The sequence below is a fragment of the Anopheles marshallii genome, chromosome 2 (genome assembly GCF_943734725.1).
Source record: "Anopheles marshallii chromosome 2, idAnoMarsDA_429_01, whole genome shotgun sequence".
Taxonomy (NCBI): domain Eukaryota; kingdom Metazoa; phylum Arthropoda; class Insecta; order Diptera; family Culicidae; genus Anopheles; species Anopheles marshallii.
Genome location: NC_071326.1, coordinates 47,238,739 through 47,256,052, shown reverse-complemented (window position 1 = coordinate 47,256,052; position 17,314 = coordinate 47,238,739). Strand labels below are relative to the sequence as shown.

The window sequence follows — 17,314 nt, the reverse complement described above, 5'->3', positions numbered from 1 at the left end:
TTTTTTTGCATTATTATGGATCGTATGCGATCATCTACCATATTCTTACCCTTTAGGCATTGGTTATGTGCTTCGATTTGTTTAGTAACAAGCTGCATTCGGTAATTTTTTTTTTGGTGTGTAAACCGCGAACAATCATTACATTACATTCTTTACCAAGCGTATAGTTAAAACGTTCATCGCTTCAAATTACGTTACTGATGCGTCACACAAACCGATGTTTCTATAGTTCATAACTTTAGTTAACCTATTTTGAAAACCAGATGATCCGCTGCATTGGTTGAAAGTGTAAGTCAACAAAAAAATATGAAAATAATTTCAAACGTTTCCATGCCATATCTGCAATCTGTTACGAATGTCCACTCAGCACTAAAAATACTTTGTTTCATTTATTTTCAGACGTTCGGTTCCTTTTCCATAACATCCGTCGCAGATAAGGATGCCGGAGAAAACAGAACATGGCGTTTAGCAGACAATAGAAATCATCATCAGCCCGCTCCCATATTCAACGCGGCATAAAACCTGACCTGTGCAGTGCTTTCCACACGTGTCGAGCGATCCGGCTATTGGAAACAAGAAAGAACAGTCGGACGGCAGATCTGTTAACCGTCGTTGACGTCACCCCGCGATAGCATCTAAAGCCGAAAGGCAGAAAGGCTGAAGATATTGCGACCGCGGGCTCAGTCTCATCGGAACCGTGCTACGGTGAAGAAGTGTGTGCCACGTTTGTCTCCGTCGCCGGGTATCGTGTCTGTGTTGGTGGGGTGGTGTTGTCCGTTTGCTTCGCACAGATCAACCCGTTTCACGCACGCACTCACGCATCGCTCGTTCGCATACACAGTGACATATTCGGTGCTCGCGACTCTCGACTAGCGCACTCTCAGTGATATCTGGCCGGGCCACGGTTTGCTTGTGTTCGCTCTCTTTCGAGCGCCCGGATGTGAACCATCCGCGTGGACCACCGAATTCGACCGAAACTGTGCCCAAGTGGGGATGATCCGTGCCCGCTGCCCCAGCATCATCGTGTCAGCCGTGCGGTGGTAGCCGACCGGGCAGGAAAGAAAGAGAGAAGGAAAAACGAGTAGAAAGCCAAATAGTAACAAAGCGTGTCTTGTACGAGTTTTCCATTTCCGGTTCAAAGCTCAATACAATCCTAGTGCTTCGCATGCTGGTGGGGCTAGTACGCTGGAGTCCAAAGTCCAATGCGCCATGCAGATGATTTTCTAATTTTATACCGTGTTCAAGAGGACCTGTTTGCATTCGCAGCCAACGGGGGTTTATTTTTTCGTTAGTGCGTGTATGTGTGTGAGTGAATGTTGGTAGCAGTCAGAAGTAGTGTGCATCGGGCGCGATCATCAGTCACCAATCTGCTCGTCCTGTCCGTGCGGCAACTTATGCACTCTGGTGCTTTGTTGAAAATTTAAGACAAAGGTCAAAGCCACGACCCTCTGGCACGTGCGCCTCGTGCCTGTGGTACCGAACCTCGAACGACAGACGATCGGCAGCCTACACCGCGCAACCATGCGTCTGGGACGACTGTTTCGCGCGCACGGCGAATTCTGTGCCTCCCACCCGTGGGAGGTGATCATGCTGTTGGTCTCTGCGACGGCCTGCGTCCTCTCGATAGATAGGAACAATAACGTTGCACAATCGGCGGATGACGCCGAGCAGTTGCGCACATGCACTAGCTGGCGTTATGGACAACGTACGGTCGACGGTGGATTGTGCGAGGAACCTGCGCGAAACATCATCGACATCATTCTAATGATGATAGTGCGTTGCACGGCCATTTTATATATTTACTACCACTTTCGTCATCTGCACAAGCTTGGATCGAAGTATATTCTAGGTGAGTAGCACTGTTTTCCCCCAATGCTATGCAACTACTCTTCTGAGGAACTTCCTCATTTACACGAAGTTTGTAAGGATATTTCACAATGCAACCGTTAGTATATGTTGTTATATTACCTCTGGATTATTTCTGGGCTTATCGTTTAGAACTTGAGTATTTAAAAATTATATTAAGAAAAAAAACTGAAAATCATTTGTTTATTATCTCACGTTGCCAAGGAGAATGGTTGGTTTTAGCCTAAAATATTAGCCCGGCATTATTAGCATTGCCATAAAAAGCCAAACCCATGGAAGACCTTCTCCGGATACGGTGTGCCCTTTTGATCAAACAGCCACCGTGCATCAAAAGGCAACCGATCGTACGCCCCGCTTGATGAATTGGAGTTTTCTCTTTTCTAATCGCGTAGATTGCATACACAACACCGTCATTGACCTTCTTCAGCCACCGTTTCACTCAGATGCATTTTCTCCAAGTTTGAATTTGTTTAATTTCCATGAAGCTTAAATTGGGAAGAAATATCAGCAAACCATCGGTTTGCCACCACCGTTGTTTCCAAGCGTCGGCGAAGCCGCATTCGACCGATAATTCCCCAGCACGAAAGTTGGTGTATGTGTGTGAGCTGGCGCGAAGGTTCGTTCGACTGCGCGAGGCAATTTCCGTTGGTAAACGGGCAACACGAGACGGCGAAGAATCGGGCCGCGGTTGTAAGAGTGTGGTATCATTTGCCTATGGTGTTAGATGGTATTTAGCACCCTGTGTGTGGTGTTTGCGAACCATGGTTAGCTTCCTCGCGCTACAGTGTGTGTACGCGGGTTGCTGGTAGCCCGAACGCGCCACGATCGCTCGATTTTATGGTCAACCGTGGAAATTGGACTGCACGCCGTACCCCGTTGAAAAACTTTCGCGGCCACCGAAACTGGCGTTAAACGATCAAACCTGATTTGTCGATGGAAGGAAAAAACGGTCAAGGTTCGGTGTGTACAGGCGGATAGAGATAGGTTTGGGAAAATCCCACAGACATCAAGTCAACACACGCCTAACAAAATATATGTAACTGCATTGAATTATCGCTTATTATTCATGTGGGGTATTGATAATGCAAACGGAGCTATTTACGCCAAATTACTCACCCATTGATTTGTGCAGCTAATTAGGAATATTTTAACAGTAAGCTTGCATCGTCTAAAATTATCAAATTTTCTTTCCGCCAAGCAGATAACCTGCGTGAATCGCAAATTTCCCAATATGGTTGACCACAACTCCCATCCGTGCACAATCGGGCATGCCCTTTTGAACGTGCAAAAAGTCCATTGCGGACAAGAGTTAGTCCTCTGCGTGGCACTGCCCAAATGAGCCCCATAAAAAGGCGAGACTTTGCGCATCTCCGCACAACAAATCCGCAAACTCGATGTCCACAACCCGGGAGCAGTGAACGGCGGCGAGTGAGGTTCTAGTAGCAGCACTTGAAAACACTCTCAGCAAAGCTTATCCAGCCATCCGATCAAGGCTGACGTGCTGCGTTCCGTTAAGCGAATCTTCGATTTCCTAACCGAGCGGCCCGGCGAAGAATTTATCCAACCTGCTGTGGGGCGTTCCGTTTGCATATGGTGCGACCTACCCGAATGGCGTTTCGATGCCCTTCCGATCCGGGCTGTACGGAACACCCCATTCGTCCGGTGCTGTACCACATCGGGAAGGAAGTCAAGGGTAGCCACATAGTAGGGCCTCTCGGTGAGTTTGCGATCGCTATTAGTAACGCTAGCAGTGTCGCTTCATAATCTGCCAGCTACTGTCCGCAGCCTTCCAATCAAGTAATCAAGTTCACGCTATGCGCGGTGTAACGTAGCGCAGGAAGAAGTTCCACTATCCCTTCGGTTGCCAGCTACCGTCCCCGTCATCGAGCGGTAGAAATTACGGTGACGCTAGAGAGGTGACGGTGCGAACTGATGATCTCCCACCATACACTCGCTACCGCGGCAGCGACCTTCACGAGCGAGCGACCTCTTGATGCAACCAAGTTAACTGCAGCACGGTCGAAAGCGCTACTCGATCATGGACGATCATGCACTTCGTTCTGCACAGAACGTGTACAAACGGCGACATGTGGTACGCGCCACACCCGCTTGAATGATCAGAACCCCAGAAAACCGTGTAGCGTTTGTTTTGTGTGCGATGTAACCGCTGCAGCCAATTAAAAGCAACCGCAAGATCATGGACATTCGCTAAAGAAATAACAATAGTATCTGTTTTCTAACTATAGTATCTATCCTATAGTATCTACCCACCGAAAGCGTCAAGGGGGATTTATCGTCGTCACATCGTGCATCTTGCGGTGTCAGTTGTGCGTCACACAAAGAGCATTCCCTTGCCATTAATATGCTATTTGCGTAAGCATAAATTATTGCATTCTCGTGCAGGCACTTACTCATAACCTGCATAACTGATGGGGAAGCGCGTACTGGTATGTGACTACACAGTTCAAGGACAACCGATCCTTTCAAGCCACATTATGGGGGCTCATCATGTACATAAAGTCGGCAGTGCTTCTACGCTGGTCCATAATTGCAGCCGAAGAAACCTGTTTCATCTTTCCTGATTGTTGCTGATCGGATTTTCCAACGATTTTTATTTCATTTTCTCCCTGTCGGCGCCCATCTTAACAGATCCTCGTGTCAATGACGTCAAACCCGCAGGACAAAGATATTTTAATCGCAGGTCAATGCTATCGGTTTTACTTCTCGAGCGGAGAGGAATGTCTGATACATTGCGAATGATCGTGTTGCTTTCTTTTTATTGCTGTCTTGTGCTGTCAGGAGTAATGGTGTTACCTTGTTTTAATGCCCCGGGTGTAAATCAAGTGTACAGTTGGAAGGTGTGTAAGTGCGGATCGTTGATCGAGTTCTGGAATAGCTGGACGTATTTCCCGACTGGAAATCCCTACCCAACATTACAGCATTCTTGCTTTCGAGCAATCGCGATCTGCTGTTTGGTGTCAGCCACATGATCGCAGCTATGATTCTTAGGTGTCTGTGTGTGTGTATTAGAATGAACATGAGAAGAAGAACCAAATGGTTTGAAAATTATCATGCCTCTGCAAAGTGTTCTGTGGACAGTGCTGTTGTTTGTTTCGAACAAATTCGCACACTAAAATTTAAATATGTTGTACGCTCGCTGTGTTAACGTTGGGCGACATATCTGCGCAGCTAGACATGTGTTAAATGACGCACATGGTATGCAAAGTTTTCGCATAATTTGCATAGTTTTCATAGCTTTCAAGCCTTCGTTGATCGTGGGCAAAACTCGGTATGATATAAAATCATCCGTTATGGACCGTTCTTTTCGTTTTTTTCGTATCGTTGTTGTTTCTGAGACCTTTTCCGTAGTAATTTCTGCGTTAACCAGCAGTTGGTTTCGTTTACGAAGATTTTTTGTTATATACGTGTGTGAGAGCAATTTTAAATCACTTTGAAATAAATTTATGTTAAATATTTTTACTTACGCTACGACCTAAACAAAACCCATCGTAACGGTGTTGAATAAAAGCATAATAACGCATAAGCTTCCCGCTTTACATAATTCAGAGCATAACTATTTTTTTTTTCGCCAATTCCACGCACGCACGTTTCGAAGGAAGAAATTCAAGCATTTAAGTACATTACATCAATACTCCATGCAATGTGCTGCGAACCGGGCGATGGGTGGGTGCGTGGCGGTATGATTGATTGTTCGACTGATTCAAACTTATGTTCCTCGAAGGGGTGACTCCACGATAAAGCCCACTGCACGGGATGGTTCGAAATATATCACGAACAAAAAAAAAAGCAACAAACCCTAAACTGTGCCATTCACTTTCCGACCAGTTTTGATTCCTTTTGCTTACTGTTTTGTTTCAACCGATGCGATTTGAAGCATGCTAAATTGTGCCCAGCGCACTATCGGGCCGCTATGTTCATTCAAATGGTGGCATCGAATCGCCTCGCCGCTTCTTCAGATCGAGTGCGCGCCGACTCTGTTTCGCAACTGTCTCTGCCACATGACGTCACTAATGACACTATCGCTTACCTTTCTTTGGACTCCGGTCGGAATGAGCACATTGGCGAGATGAAAAGCAATAAGCGAATCCTACCGAAGCGATGGGTACTGGCACGGTGCAACACCGGGGTGAAGTATCCAATTTTAATTGCTTCACGATTTGCTCGATTGATATGTGCCCGTACTGCTTATGTCATATTGCTGTGCCCCGGAGGACTAGCAGTGCCACCGGCATAAAGCGTTGGTGGTGGTGACGGTGGCGACCGTAAAAAAGTGAAATCTAACACTTAAAAAAAGATCCATTTAATTGTTCGGATCGATCGGGGGAATAAAATGGTCACCATATTGTGCAGCTCGTAAAGTGATGATGCGTGAATTACGCTTCGCGTCGACTGTATCGTTTAAGTCGTCCGTTGCTTTCGTCATGAACTATTGGCCCACAAGTTGGTGTCGTTGCGAGCAGCGAAATCTTTCGTTTGCGGTTCAAGGAAGTGAAAAGCTGAACATCATTTACGAAATTACCATTCTTTTGTCACTGCGATCATAATTCCTAATTTATTCGTGTTAGTCGATGGTTGTCCAGCGTGTTCTAGTCTGCTGCGACTGGTTTGGCTGTGACATGGTCTGGGAAACAACACCTACCCCTGACTGTTTTATTATATAATCTTTCTACTAAATTAGCATTAAAATATTCGTGTTCTCGCTCAGGATAACAGTGAAAGAAGATATGGTAATTGATTTCGATCGAGAATATCATAAAATCTGAAAGATTTCTTTGGAAGCAGATGGTGTGTGTCTCGCTCACATGCAAGAACAGATAAAGCTGGCGTGTTATGACGTGAAATAAACCGGTTTAATTTGGACGCTTCTTTAAGTTGTGGCTTGTCTGCTAGTTGACGTCACTATCTCCTGTAAGGAAAGAGTAGGTATGCGCACCGCATCGTTACAGTATCCAAATCTGAACTTTAGCATTTTTGTACATTGTGGATCGGTGAAGATCGAACAGGTCGTGGTGGTTTTTTTTTACAAAAATAAGCATTAATCGTTCTTTTGCGTCACTGCAGCGATTTATGTCAGGAATTTACGAATGTAAAGCCTTTTTTGGCAAGTATTAAATTAGTAGATCAACGTAATCGTTTGATTGGCGTTAATATTATTATTTTTTTCTCAAACAACATATTTATATGTGTGTGTATGTGTAGCCGGCAATAAGGGTAGTATTCGATGTTACACGATGCAATGAACGAGAAGCTATAGAATGCATGTGAAAAGAGAGTTGTTAAGCGCCATAAAACAAGGTCAACCAACGTGCACCGTGTGGCCACACGCTTCGGCAAAGTTTAGGACGCTACACGTTTGTTGGTGTTGGTGTGACGTATGATGCACGTGTGATATTCGTACAAAAAATGATCCATTCGATCACGCTCGGCGACCGATCGATTGATCGGTCGGGTGGTGGTCAAACCCCCCTCGGTACAGCCACCCTAAAGCGGGGTGCACCGTACGATCACGCGCACGATTCACTGACCCACTTTAAATATGGGGCCACCGCATCCACATACACACCAGGGCGAACGATGGTGGTGTTGGTACGGCTGCTCCGGTTCGATCAGTTAGGGGGTTGGCACCTTTCCAAAGTTAACGCAAAATCAAAGCCTACCGGTACGGTGGCACGTACTTGCGATCCGTAGAATATCTCCGTACTGTAGACGACACTAGATCAATACCCACGCCACTCAGAGCGGTCAGTTTGAACGGACATATGTTCAGCCTCCTACATGGTGTATGTGTGTGCGGGTATGGTATGGTTTTGCTGTTTGGCCACTACATTTGGGGTCATTGGATTTTGTTTGGGTTTTTTTTTCGCATAAGAAAAAGGAACCGGGTCGCCAGAGAGCGAACACAGTCGAGCGAATATAACCTCAAAATTAGACTTCCGGTTTGTTTCAGACGGATCGTCTTTTTATTGTTTTTTCTCATCTTCTTTCATATGCTTTCACTATTTCGATGAGTTAAAACGGATGGAAAACTGGTTGTTGTGAATGAAGTTTAAATAAGCGAGTGTGTTAGAGGGTGGTGAACCGACATACGACATTGACATTCCGTGTCATATGAACGACGTCGCGTGCTAGCTTCAGATCGCTCGGCAATCCTGAGACGGTAGTCACTTCAGATCGTATACATTTGATGTGCCTCTACAACGATAAATGATTACTTTGATTAAAATATTGTTTATTACTCTGACTTTGTATAAGTTGGTGGCACAAATCTACGTCTTACAAATATGTTAAGCTGAGAAAGACATTTTAAAATCTTAAAATAATGTTTTTTTTCTTTTGTTTCCAATTATGATTCTTTGGAAAATTATCTCGCTTTGTAGCGGGTCTATTTCATTGTGTTTTCCTCGCATTTGTTTTGAGGTCGCTAATGAAAGGGAAATTTTTCCGTCAACAAACGCCGTTGTTACGGTCTGTCGACGTACTGAGTAAAAAGCACAGTAAAAAAACGTATGCTGATAACTAGCATGTTATTGCGTAATCCGCTAACGACGATAATGGCGTTAAAATGGAGGAGCGTCATCTAGCGAATGGCATCGTGCGTTTTGTTGATGTTGTTTCTAGGCGGCGATAACAATCATCGATCGATCTGCCAGTGTGATACAAAATCTGTGCAAATCAAATTCACTTTCGGTAGCTGTTTGGCGAGCATCAGCACAACTTGATTCGCACTCATGACGGGGTACGTTGCGTTTGTTTGCTTCATTCAAGAACAAATCGCTTTTAATGGGTGTTCTTCTTTACGAATGATTGAACCTATCGTTTCGACGCAAACTCGGGGACCGCTGCATGCAGTACACGCATGACCGGTTTCCAGCAGTCCATATTACGGCGGTGTTGAGGTACGGTTTTTTTTCCTACTAAATTTCTTTAACAAACCAAGCGGCCACCTCCGCGTTTGGTTTACCACCGCGATGGTAACACCGGTGTGTGGAGTCGCGTCTCCGAAAAACGAGTATTTGCGGAGAAAGTAACTACCGCGAACCCGCATGCACATCGTACACGCACCCTCGGAGCGGCCACATTCCGCTCTAGCTTCGCGATGGGGCACACCGGCCACGTTCGCGCTGGCGATGTGTACGTTTGTTTTCTATATTGCGTTAATTGCGTTTCCACTCCCGCAACATTTTTGGCCACTTTCGGAATATGCTGCCTGCAGTTACCACCACTGCTTTCTTCGCCGTCGTCTCGTTGGACAATGGTGCACCAGTCGCACACTAAGCACGAAGGCCATGCCATTAACGCATGGCTGAATACACGACCACCAGCGAGCTGTGGTGGTGGTTGCGTGGTTGAAGCAATGCGCCCAAAGCATAAACGTCGGTTTCTTCCGGATTCCGCTACGGTATTGATGTTTCCTTAAAAGCGTTAACAGTAAAAAATGGCCCTTGTTGTGTGAACTTTAACGTGCGTGCTCCTCGTACTCTGCATGGAAATCTCTACCGTATGGAGGTTGTCAATGCTTTTCATCAGTAATACAAAATACTACAGTGCGTAACATAATTATATTCGCATTTGTTTTTTTTTTTAGAATAAAACAACTACTTCAAGAGATTAAAATGATGATATAAAATGATATGCGAGTCAATTATGTAGATTAAAAAACAGGCGTCTTTACTGATTTTCGCATCTGTTTAAAACATCTGCACACATTTCAACCCGTTATTTATGCAATATACCAAAACAAGGCCCTAACGACTACGTGACAAAGATCGTTAGGAGCCGTAACAAATGTTCAAAAATAAAAATATAAATGTTAAAAAATAACTTCTCTAACCCAATGTACGTGAAAGCGCTGTTCTGTTCGTTGGTCAGACCTTTGCTAGAGTATAGTTTAGTAATCAAATTAAGTAATTTAATCACTTAATTCCTCGATTTACTTGTTTGATTTCCACCTTTCACATTCCGTTTTCCGTTCATTGTTACGATCCTTTCTTTGACGATCTTAATGCAGGCTCAATCTTAATCTTAATTTTAAGTTAGCCATCAGTTTGTATGTTGAGGCACTAGGCAGACATTACTTAATAAACTAAATAAATAAATAAATAAATAAATGTTTTTGCAATATTGAAAAAACCCGTCAAATCGTAGTAAATCTTTAGCATCTAGAGTATCGTAGAACTTAGTACTTCTTACAAATATTTTTAATAATGAACAATTTTTGAAACGATTATTAGTCTCGTGAAAATTTAATCTTCATCAATGTTTTAATAGTAATTGAGTGAACTTGTAAGCTTCTAGTGTTTTTTTCTTAGATCTTAGTTCCTTATTGTGAGTGTTGCGTATGTTTTATTCATTATTTAACAATCACAAACTACAACATTTTACTAAGCTACAGGGAAACTATGAACCCCAAATCATAATAAATTCCGTCTTTAGACCCCAAGAACTAATGAAGCCAAATTACGATGCCATGAGCAGAACAGTAAAGTTCACCGGTAAAAGCATGTACTGGTAAGAGCAGGAGCATGTAGTATTTACTGCGAAATAGTGAAAATTATAGTGTAAAAAAACGTTAAAATCATCTACTTCAAAAATCAATGGCGTTTTATCTACCTGTTTTACTACCTATATATGTACCTGGGCCTCAAAAGAAAACCCGTTTCTCTATTACTTTATAGTTACGTTGTAACTCTGTATAAAAATGTAACATGTAACAAATATGTAACAACAAGCACCGTTCCTTTCTACTTGAATATTTTCCAGCACAAATATAGCATATTTATAACTGCAAGAAAAAGAGCAACCGGTCGATGATGATGTTTTTGGATAATGTTAACAGTTAACGGCTTATGTCCATTGCCTATCGGCCTAACAAAACAGAACACATGTCACGCAAAACTGAGTCCATAAATTTGCTTCTGCTGAATATGGATGTAAAAAAAAGAATCGTTTCACGGTGCTTGCAATCATTTACATAACACCTTTCGCAGAACATAACGTATTACGGACCAAATGTTGCTACAATAAGCTGTGAGGTGGAGTGGTTTTCTACCTTTAAGCTTCCGGCCCGATCTCAAACCCGCAACCTCGCATACGGGGAAGGCCAGGGATTGTTTGGCCATGATGTGACCGTGAAAATCAATCTAGTTCGCTTCGTTCGTGATCACTTTTTCTTTCTGTTTTCGCATTTCGTTGGCTAAGAAAACCGTTAACCGGCGGATCGTGTTGATCATGTGCTCGAACTGCTCGAATTGCTTTGGTCGGACAAACTCCAACCGATGGACGAGGGCAAGGGAAGGGAGGGATGGTGTGGAGGAGGGAGGCAGCTTACCTTGAACGGTCGATTGATTTGCCAAAAAGGCGCAAATCTTCGCGGGGTTTCATTTACTAAATGTTTTGCACAACCTTGCACAAACGGGCTCGGACGTTCGCAGACGTGTATCGTTATTTATAATGATTTGGAAACGATCATCACCAGCGTCACCGTACACCGGCAAAAGGAAGATGAGAAAGGCGCGGAAATTGATCACGCTTTTCACGATCATTTCATGGGTGTTCGTTACGCCTTTGGCGCTGTCGCCCCGCGAGCACAACCAATAGAAGGTTTTTAGTGATGTTACCGCATGTTGACCGCGCAACCCTTGCATGTACGTTGCCGTCCGGACAAAGTGCGCTTCAGGACCATCAACTTCATCACGTTGTTAAATTAGCAAGCAAACATACACTTACGGGACCGGTCAAGCACGCGGTAAGGAACATTTGCTAAGGCGTCCTTCGCGTTCGTGGAGCTATTGTCCCATGTAGCCACCCGGCAGAGGTGACGGTAACCTTTCATACTCAATACCCAAAATTTACATCCATTTGACAGACTGTGCAGAGTACTTCCGGTCGCTTTACAAGACTATCGGCTGAGGATAACAAAAAAAAAAGAATCTTTCGCTAATGAAGACTCCGCTCGTTAACATATGTGTTTTTGTTTGTTCCTCTTGCAGGCCTTGCTGCCCTTTTCGCGCTGTTTTCCAGCTTCATCTTCACCACGACCGTGCTGAACATCCTCGGTTGTGAAATATCCGATCTAAAGTAAGTAAAACGATGTCTACATTCAACACTCGGTTCGGGTCTTTCCGTGACGCTAACAAAACGTTTCCAGCGAACTTCAAGATAGAATGATAACTGTGGTTGGTCCGTGGCAAGCGAATGTTTGAATTTTGGGTTGGCTTTCATATTCAAATGTATAACGCCTAGCATTGACAACAATACCGTACAGATAAAGCATGTGGTGGTCTTTGCGAGAAAAATAATAATATAAAAGTCACGAGAAAGTGTACGTTTCGCGTGGAAATACATCGGGCCAAAATGATTAGTTAGTAGTTGGAACACAAGTAAAGGTTGGTAGGTAGGTGTAATGTTTTGGAAGACAAGAGAGACCCAAGCATATTTTATTCTTTTTTAGACTTCGTACGTAAGCTTTAGTATTCTAACGAATGACGTAGATGTTATTAACAGTAATTATCTTAAGCATGGTTCAACTACCGATTAATGAGCTTTTTTCAGCCAGAATCAAAAGTTAATTACTGTACACCAAAAATATCCGGTATCAACTAACGACTTGAAACGGCATGGAGAATAAAAACAACAGAAAAATATCAAAAATATCTTACTAAAGCATGTTATAAATAAAAGAGTTTGCTGTATGTAAACTGAAAGCTACAGTGTACTTTACAAAATTTGGTGAATTCACTTGCCTTACACGGCAGGAAAGATCTTAATCGAATTAAACCTTGACGCAGGTTGGCGCTTGATTGATGCAGTTGACATTGAGCAACTTCATTCAGCTATTACAATGGTGCAGAATAGTTTAAAATAGCCAGCCGGTGGCCACGGTAAACGTCTAAAAATATTCACTATATTAATGGTTAAGCTGTGTGTACAGTGCGGAAAAAAAACCTCAAACCCACATAACCTTCACCAGTAGCTTGCATCTATAGTTCAATGGTACGACTGGACAACAATAATTTCCTTCCACAACTGTGTTGATTGACCGACCAATACTCAGTTCCGACATTTGTTCCCCACAGTGACTTTTGAGTGATCTTGAAAGCGCAGAAAAAAATCATACTTTGACAACCTCGTTTAGTTGAAAGTTGGTGCACTACCCTTCACATTAACGGCTCAGCGGATGGTACACGTTTGCTCGGAAGTGCTTGATCTCTTGAACGCTTTGTTCGCGGTGTCATTAACAATTATGTTGCTGTTTTTTGTGTCACCGATCCATCGATCTTCAATAACTCAACTCCCTCCCGATCGTTGATCGTTACAGAGACGCGCTGTTCCTTTTTCTGCTGCTGATTGACCTGTCGAGGGCTGGTATACTGGCTCAGCTGGCCCTGTGCGGTGCCAACCAGTCTGAGGTGACGACCAACATTGCGCGCGGCATGGAGGTATTCGGACCGGCGATGTCGCTCGACACGCTCGTCGAAGCGCTGGTAATTGGCGTGGGGACCCTTTCCGGCGTACAGCGGCTGGAGCTGCTGAGTGGGTTTGCCGTGCTCTCCGCACTAGTGAACTACATCGTCTTCATGACCTTCTACCCGGCCTGTCTATCGCTGATACTCGAGCTGACGCACAACGGGAGAAACGGGCAGCAGCTTAACGGCGAGGTGCTGATCAAGCACATGCTCCTGCAGGAGGACTGCAAACCGAACCCGGTCGTACAGCGCGTTAAGGTGATCATGTCCAGCGGGCTGTTCGTGGTGCACGTCCTGAGCCGGTTTCCCACCTCGGACAAGGAGTCAGACGCGGCCGAACAGATTATCGCGTCACGGGCCCATGAACATCTGGCCGCAATGAACAAGACGGATACCAGCGAATTGTCCGAAATGATCATGCAGTAAGTATTAGCCAACAATAAGCAAAACAACAAACGTTACAATTGTTTCACCGATGCGAACAATATCATCAAACACTTGCTGGCCCAATGCTTATGTTAGCGAGCATTTGTTTCTATCGCATTGCACAGTTTCCTCGGCTCGGACTGTCTCATATTTGTCCAGCTGTTCCGCACAATCAAGCTTGTTGCAAAAAAAAGAAAATTTCAAAATTCACCTTCCTCGTTTACTGTGGAAGGGGGGTTAATTTATTGTCACGATGTTGGTGGCGCATTTTGTTTTTTTTTTTGCAAGCACTCGTTCGCCATCATCTCCCGAACTGTCAACAACAGAGTCAGCTGGCGATCTTGACATAGTTTTTATTGCGCCACATGTATTTGTGTGCATGAGCCAAAGTTTGTTTGATTTCGTACGCTTGCTCGGAGGAACAGTCGAAATCGCAATAAGCACCTCGAATTATGTCCATTCCGACAGGCGATGTTTAAAATGTCTTTATCGAAACAGGAAATGATTCGCAGTTAAAACCAGTGATGAAAGAACCGGATTCAGATTAATTTATCGGCATGGATCTATAATCGAAATCAACGATTCTGAATCTCTATAATCCAAATACATGGATCTCAACACATTCAAAACACCTTCACAGACGCACTAATCTCAAAAAAGTTTAAGATGTTCATTTATCTCTACATCATCTCTCATCATCTCAAGCATGAATATTCTGGTTTTGGGAACAAAATGAAAAGTGATTCGCTTGCGTATCTTCAACCCAATTAATTCGTAGACGTAAATCTTTCGTAAATTTAATCGTAAATCTTAAAAAAAAAACATAAATAATTCCATAAAACAAAAGATTCTTTTGTAAAGAGAGCGTGCGTCAACTTTTAAAACCACCATGCGTCTCCATCGACGTTTTGATTTAAATTTCTTTTTTTTTTAATAATAATCTCTCAAATGTTACCGTGCATTGGACGAAGCCAACAATTTATTGCTGAATGTATAATGTATGAAGGATGCATATTTTAACTTGCCGTTCTCTTTCAATCCGCTTTCGCAGTTTGCTGTCATTCAGCTTAGAGCAAATCTTCACCTACATTCTCATCGTCACGCTTGGTGCCAAATTCTTGCTGTTCGATCGATACCACCTCTCTGATCATCTAATACATGCGGTCGCAAACGAACAGGAAGTAGCCGCTACGGTGGCACTGAATGAGACAAGGCAACAAATTCAAGGAGCTGCGCCCGTGAGTACACCGCCCGTTACATTCACCTTGGCCGAAACGGTGATGGTGGAAGAAAAAGCCACCCAGAGTGAGTTGAGCTTGATCGGTGCTGGCCGGTTCGGACGCAAGGTGCGAAAGCATACCCTGGTCGAGCAGAATGCGGAAGGTGAGCAGATGGTCGAACCGGCGAGTGACGACGATCAGGAGCTGTTCGACAGCGAGGAAGATGAGGTTGAGCGAGAACCGCGCCCATTGGAGGAGTGTGTGCAGATATTGCAGTACGATGGGCATGGCAAACGGTTGACAGACGGCGAGGTGGAAATGATTGTACGCGGCTGTCGCAATATTTGCCCGCTGTATAAAATCGAGAAAATTATTGGTGATGCGGAACGAGGCGTTCGCTTGCGTCGCTGCATGCTGCTGAAGGATGCGGGATGTAATGCTGGACTGCTGAAAGATCTGCCGTATCTCAGCTATGACTACTCGAAGGTCATGGACGCGTGCTGCGAAAACGTGATAGGATACGTGCCGATACCGGTTGGGTTCGCTGGGCCGCTGCTGCTTGACGGCAAGAAGTACTTCGTGCCGATGGCCACCACCGAGGGTGCGCTCGTGGCCAGCACAAATCGGGGCTGCAAGGCCCTTTCGGTGTGTGGTGTAACAAGCTATTGCGAGGATATCGGAATGACGCGTGCTCCCTGCGTCCGTTTCCCGAATGTGCTGCTAGCGGCACAAGCCAAGCGGTGGATGGAATCGGAGGTCAACTTCCAGCGCATCAAGAAAGCATTCGATTCGACCAGTCGGTACGCCCGCCTGCAGGACTTGTACATCGCCATGGACGGTCCCGTACTGTATATTCGGTTCCGCGCTTTCACTGGCGATGCGATGGGCATGAACATGCTGTCGAAGGGTACGGAAAAGGCTTTGCGCGAAATACAATCCGTTTTTCCCGAGATGGTCATCATTTCGCTCAGCGGTAACTACTGCTCGGACAAAAAGTCAGCTGCCATTAACTGGATTAAAGGGCGGGGCAAACGCGTCGTATGCGAAACGATCGTTCCGGCGGACAAGCTCGCGCAGATCTTCCGAACAAACGCCCGAACGCTCGTGCAGTGCAACAAGCTGAAGAACATGACCGGATCGGCCGTTGCCGGGAGCATAGGGGGCAACAATGCGCACGCGGCCAACATGGTTACTGCGATCTTCATCGCGACCGGGCAGGATCCGGCACAGAACGTTACCAGCAGCAACTGCTCAACCAACATGGAAACGTGTGGTGAGACGGGCGAGGATCTGTACATCACCTGCACGATGCCCTCGCTGGAGGTAGGCACGCTCGGTGGAGGTACCGGACTGCCCGGACAGGGAGCCTGCCTCAATTTGCTGGGTGTGCGCGGTTCCCATCCGACGAATCCGGCTGAAAATTCGAAACAACTGGCCCGCATCATCTGTGCCACCGTAATGGCCGGAGAACTGAGTCTTTTGTCGGCATTGGTCACTAGCGATCTAGTCAACAGCCATATGCGACACAACAGGTACGCACCGGAAAGCGAAAATGGCGGGTTTGAGCTGGACATGAATTTATTATAATTTTTACCTAATTCTCTTCGTCTCTTACAGATCATCGGTAGCAATAAATCCAAATTTGCATCTAGCGGCGTCCGCAATAGTGACGCCCGCGAAGGAAGGAGAAGCAGGTACTTCCTCTTAACGACTAGCCGCCCAACGGGCAGTAACGAGATGACACTCGATGCGACAGGATCAAGCACTCATTTCCACACGCTTCAACGAACGGTTCACTATCTTTCTGCCAAACACATAACTGGTAATCGATAGCAACCGATGGGAAAACTTAAATGAAAGTATAGATCTATAACTTATTCTAAAAAAAAAATGACGAAGATAATAAAAGGACCGCCGGTTAGTCCGACGGAATGGTTTGCCGATGTAGCTCAATCCCGCAACGTGCTGGGCAAGAAGAGAGATACGGCGCATGATGCTGAAACATGGTAGGCAGTCTTCGAATGGACTAAGGCAACTGTAAACAAATGGCACACTATTCACATTAGTTTAAGGATTTTTGCATAGATTGTAAATAGCATTATAGTAAGTTGGATTGGCTTGTGGAACCACAGACTATCAAACAAACAAACAAACAAACAAACAAACAAACAAACAAACAAACAAACAAACAAACAAACAAACAAGCAAACAAAACTAGTATCGAAACCTTCTACTTATTCTGTTTGCTGACTTCAAGCGCAAGCAGTAAACGGTGGTATGTTTATAGTTTTAAGAGTAATTAATTCACGGAAGGAT

General features: G+C 44.7%; 1 protein-coding gene across 1 annotated transcript; it reads left to right on the top strand.

Annotated features, from left to right (window-relative positions):
- Nucleotides 1–1,521: 1,521 nt before the first annotated feature.
- On the top strand, nt 1,522–16,706 carry LOC128707080 (3-hydroxy-3-methylglutaryl-coenzyme A reductase). The gene is made up of 5 exons (XM_053802027.1): nt 1,522–1,849; nt 11,877–11,964; nt 13,205–13,774; nt 14,830–16,530; nt 16,616–16,706. Exons 1-5 carry the CDS (start codon nt 1,522–1,524, stop codon nt 16,704–16,706), a joined length of 2,778 nt encoding a protein of 925 aa, XP_053658002.1.
- The last annotated feature ends 608 nt before the right edge of the window (nt 16,707–17,314 follow it).

What these genes read in the sequence shown, in the direction of transcription:
- LOC128707080 (XM_053802027.1), top strand. Translation starts at nt 1,522, where the DNA reads ATGCGTCTGGGACGACTGTTTCGCGCGCACGGCGAATTCTGTGCCTCC. An exon ending in TGTGAAATATCCGATCTAAA is followed by an intron (nt 11,965 to 13,204) that starts GTAAGTAAAACG and finishes TGATCGTTACAG; the next exon opens with AGACGCGCTGTTCCTTTTTC. An exon ending in TTGTCCGAAATGATCATGCA is followed by an intron (nt 13,775 to 14,829) that starts GTAAGTATTAGC and finishes CCGCTTTCGCAG; the next exon opens with TTTGCTGTCATTCAGCTTAG.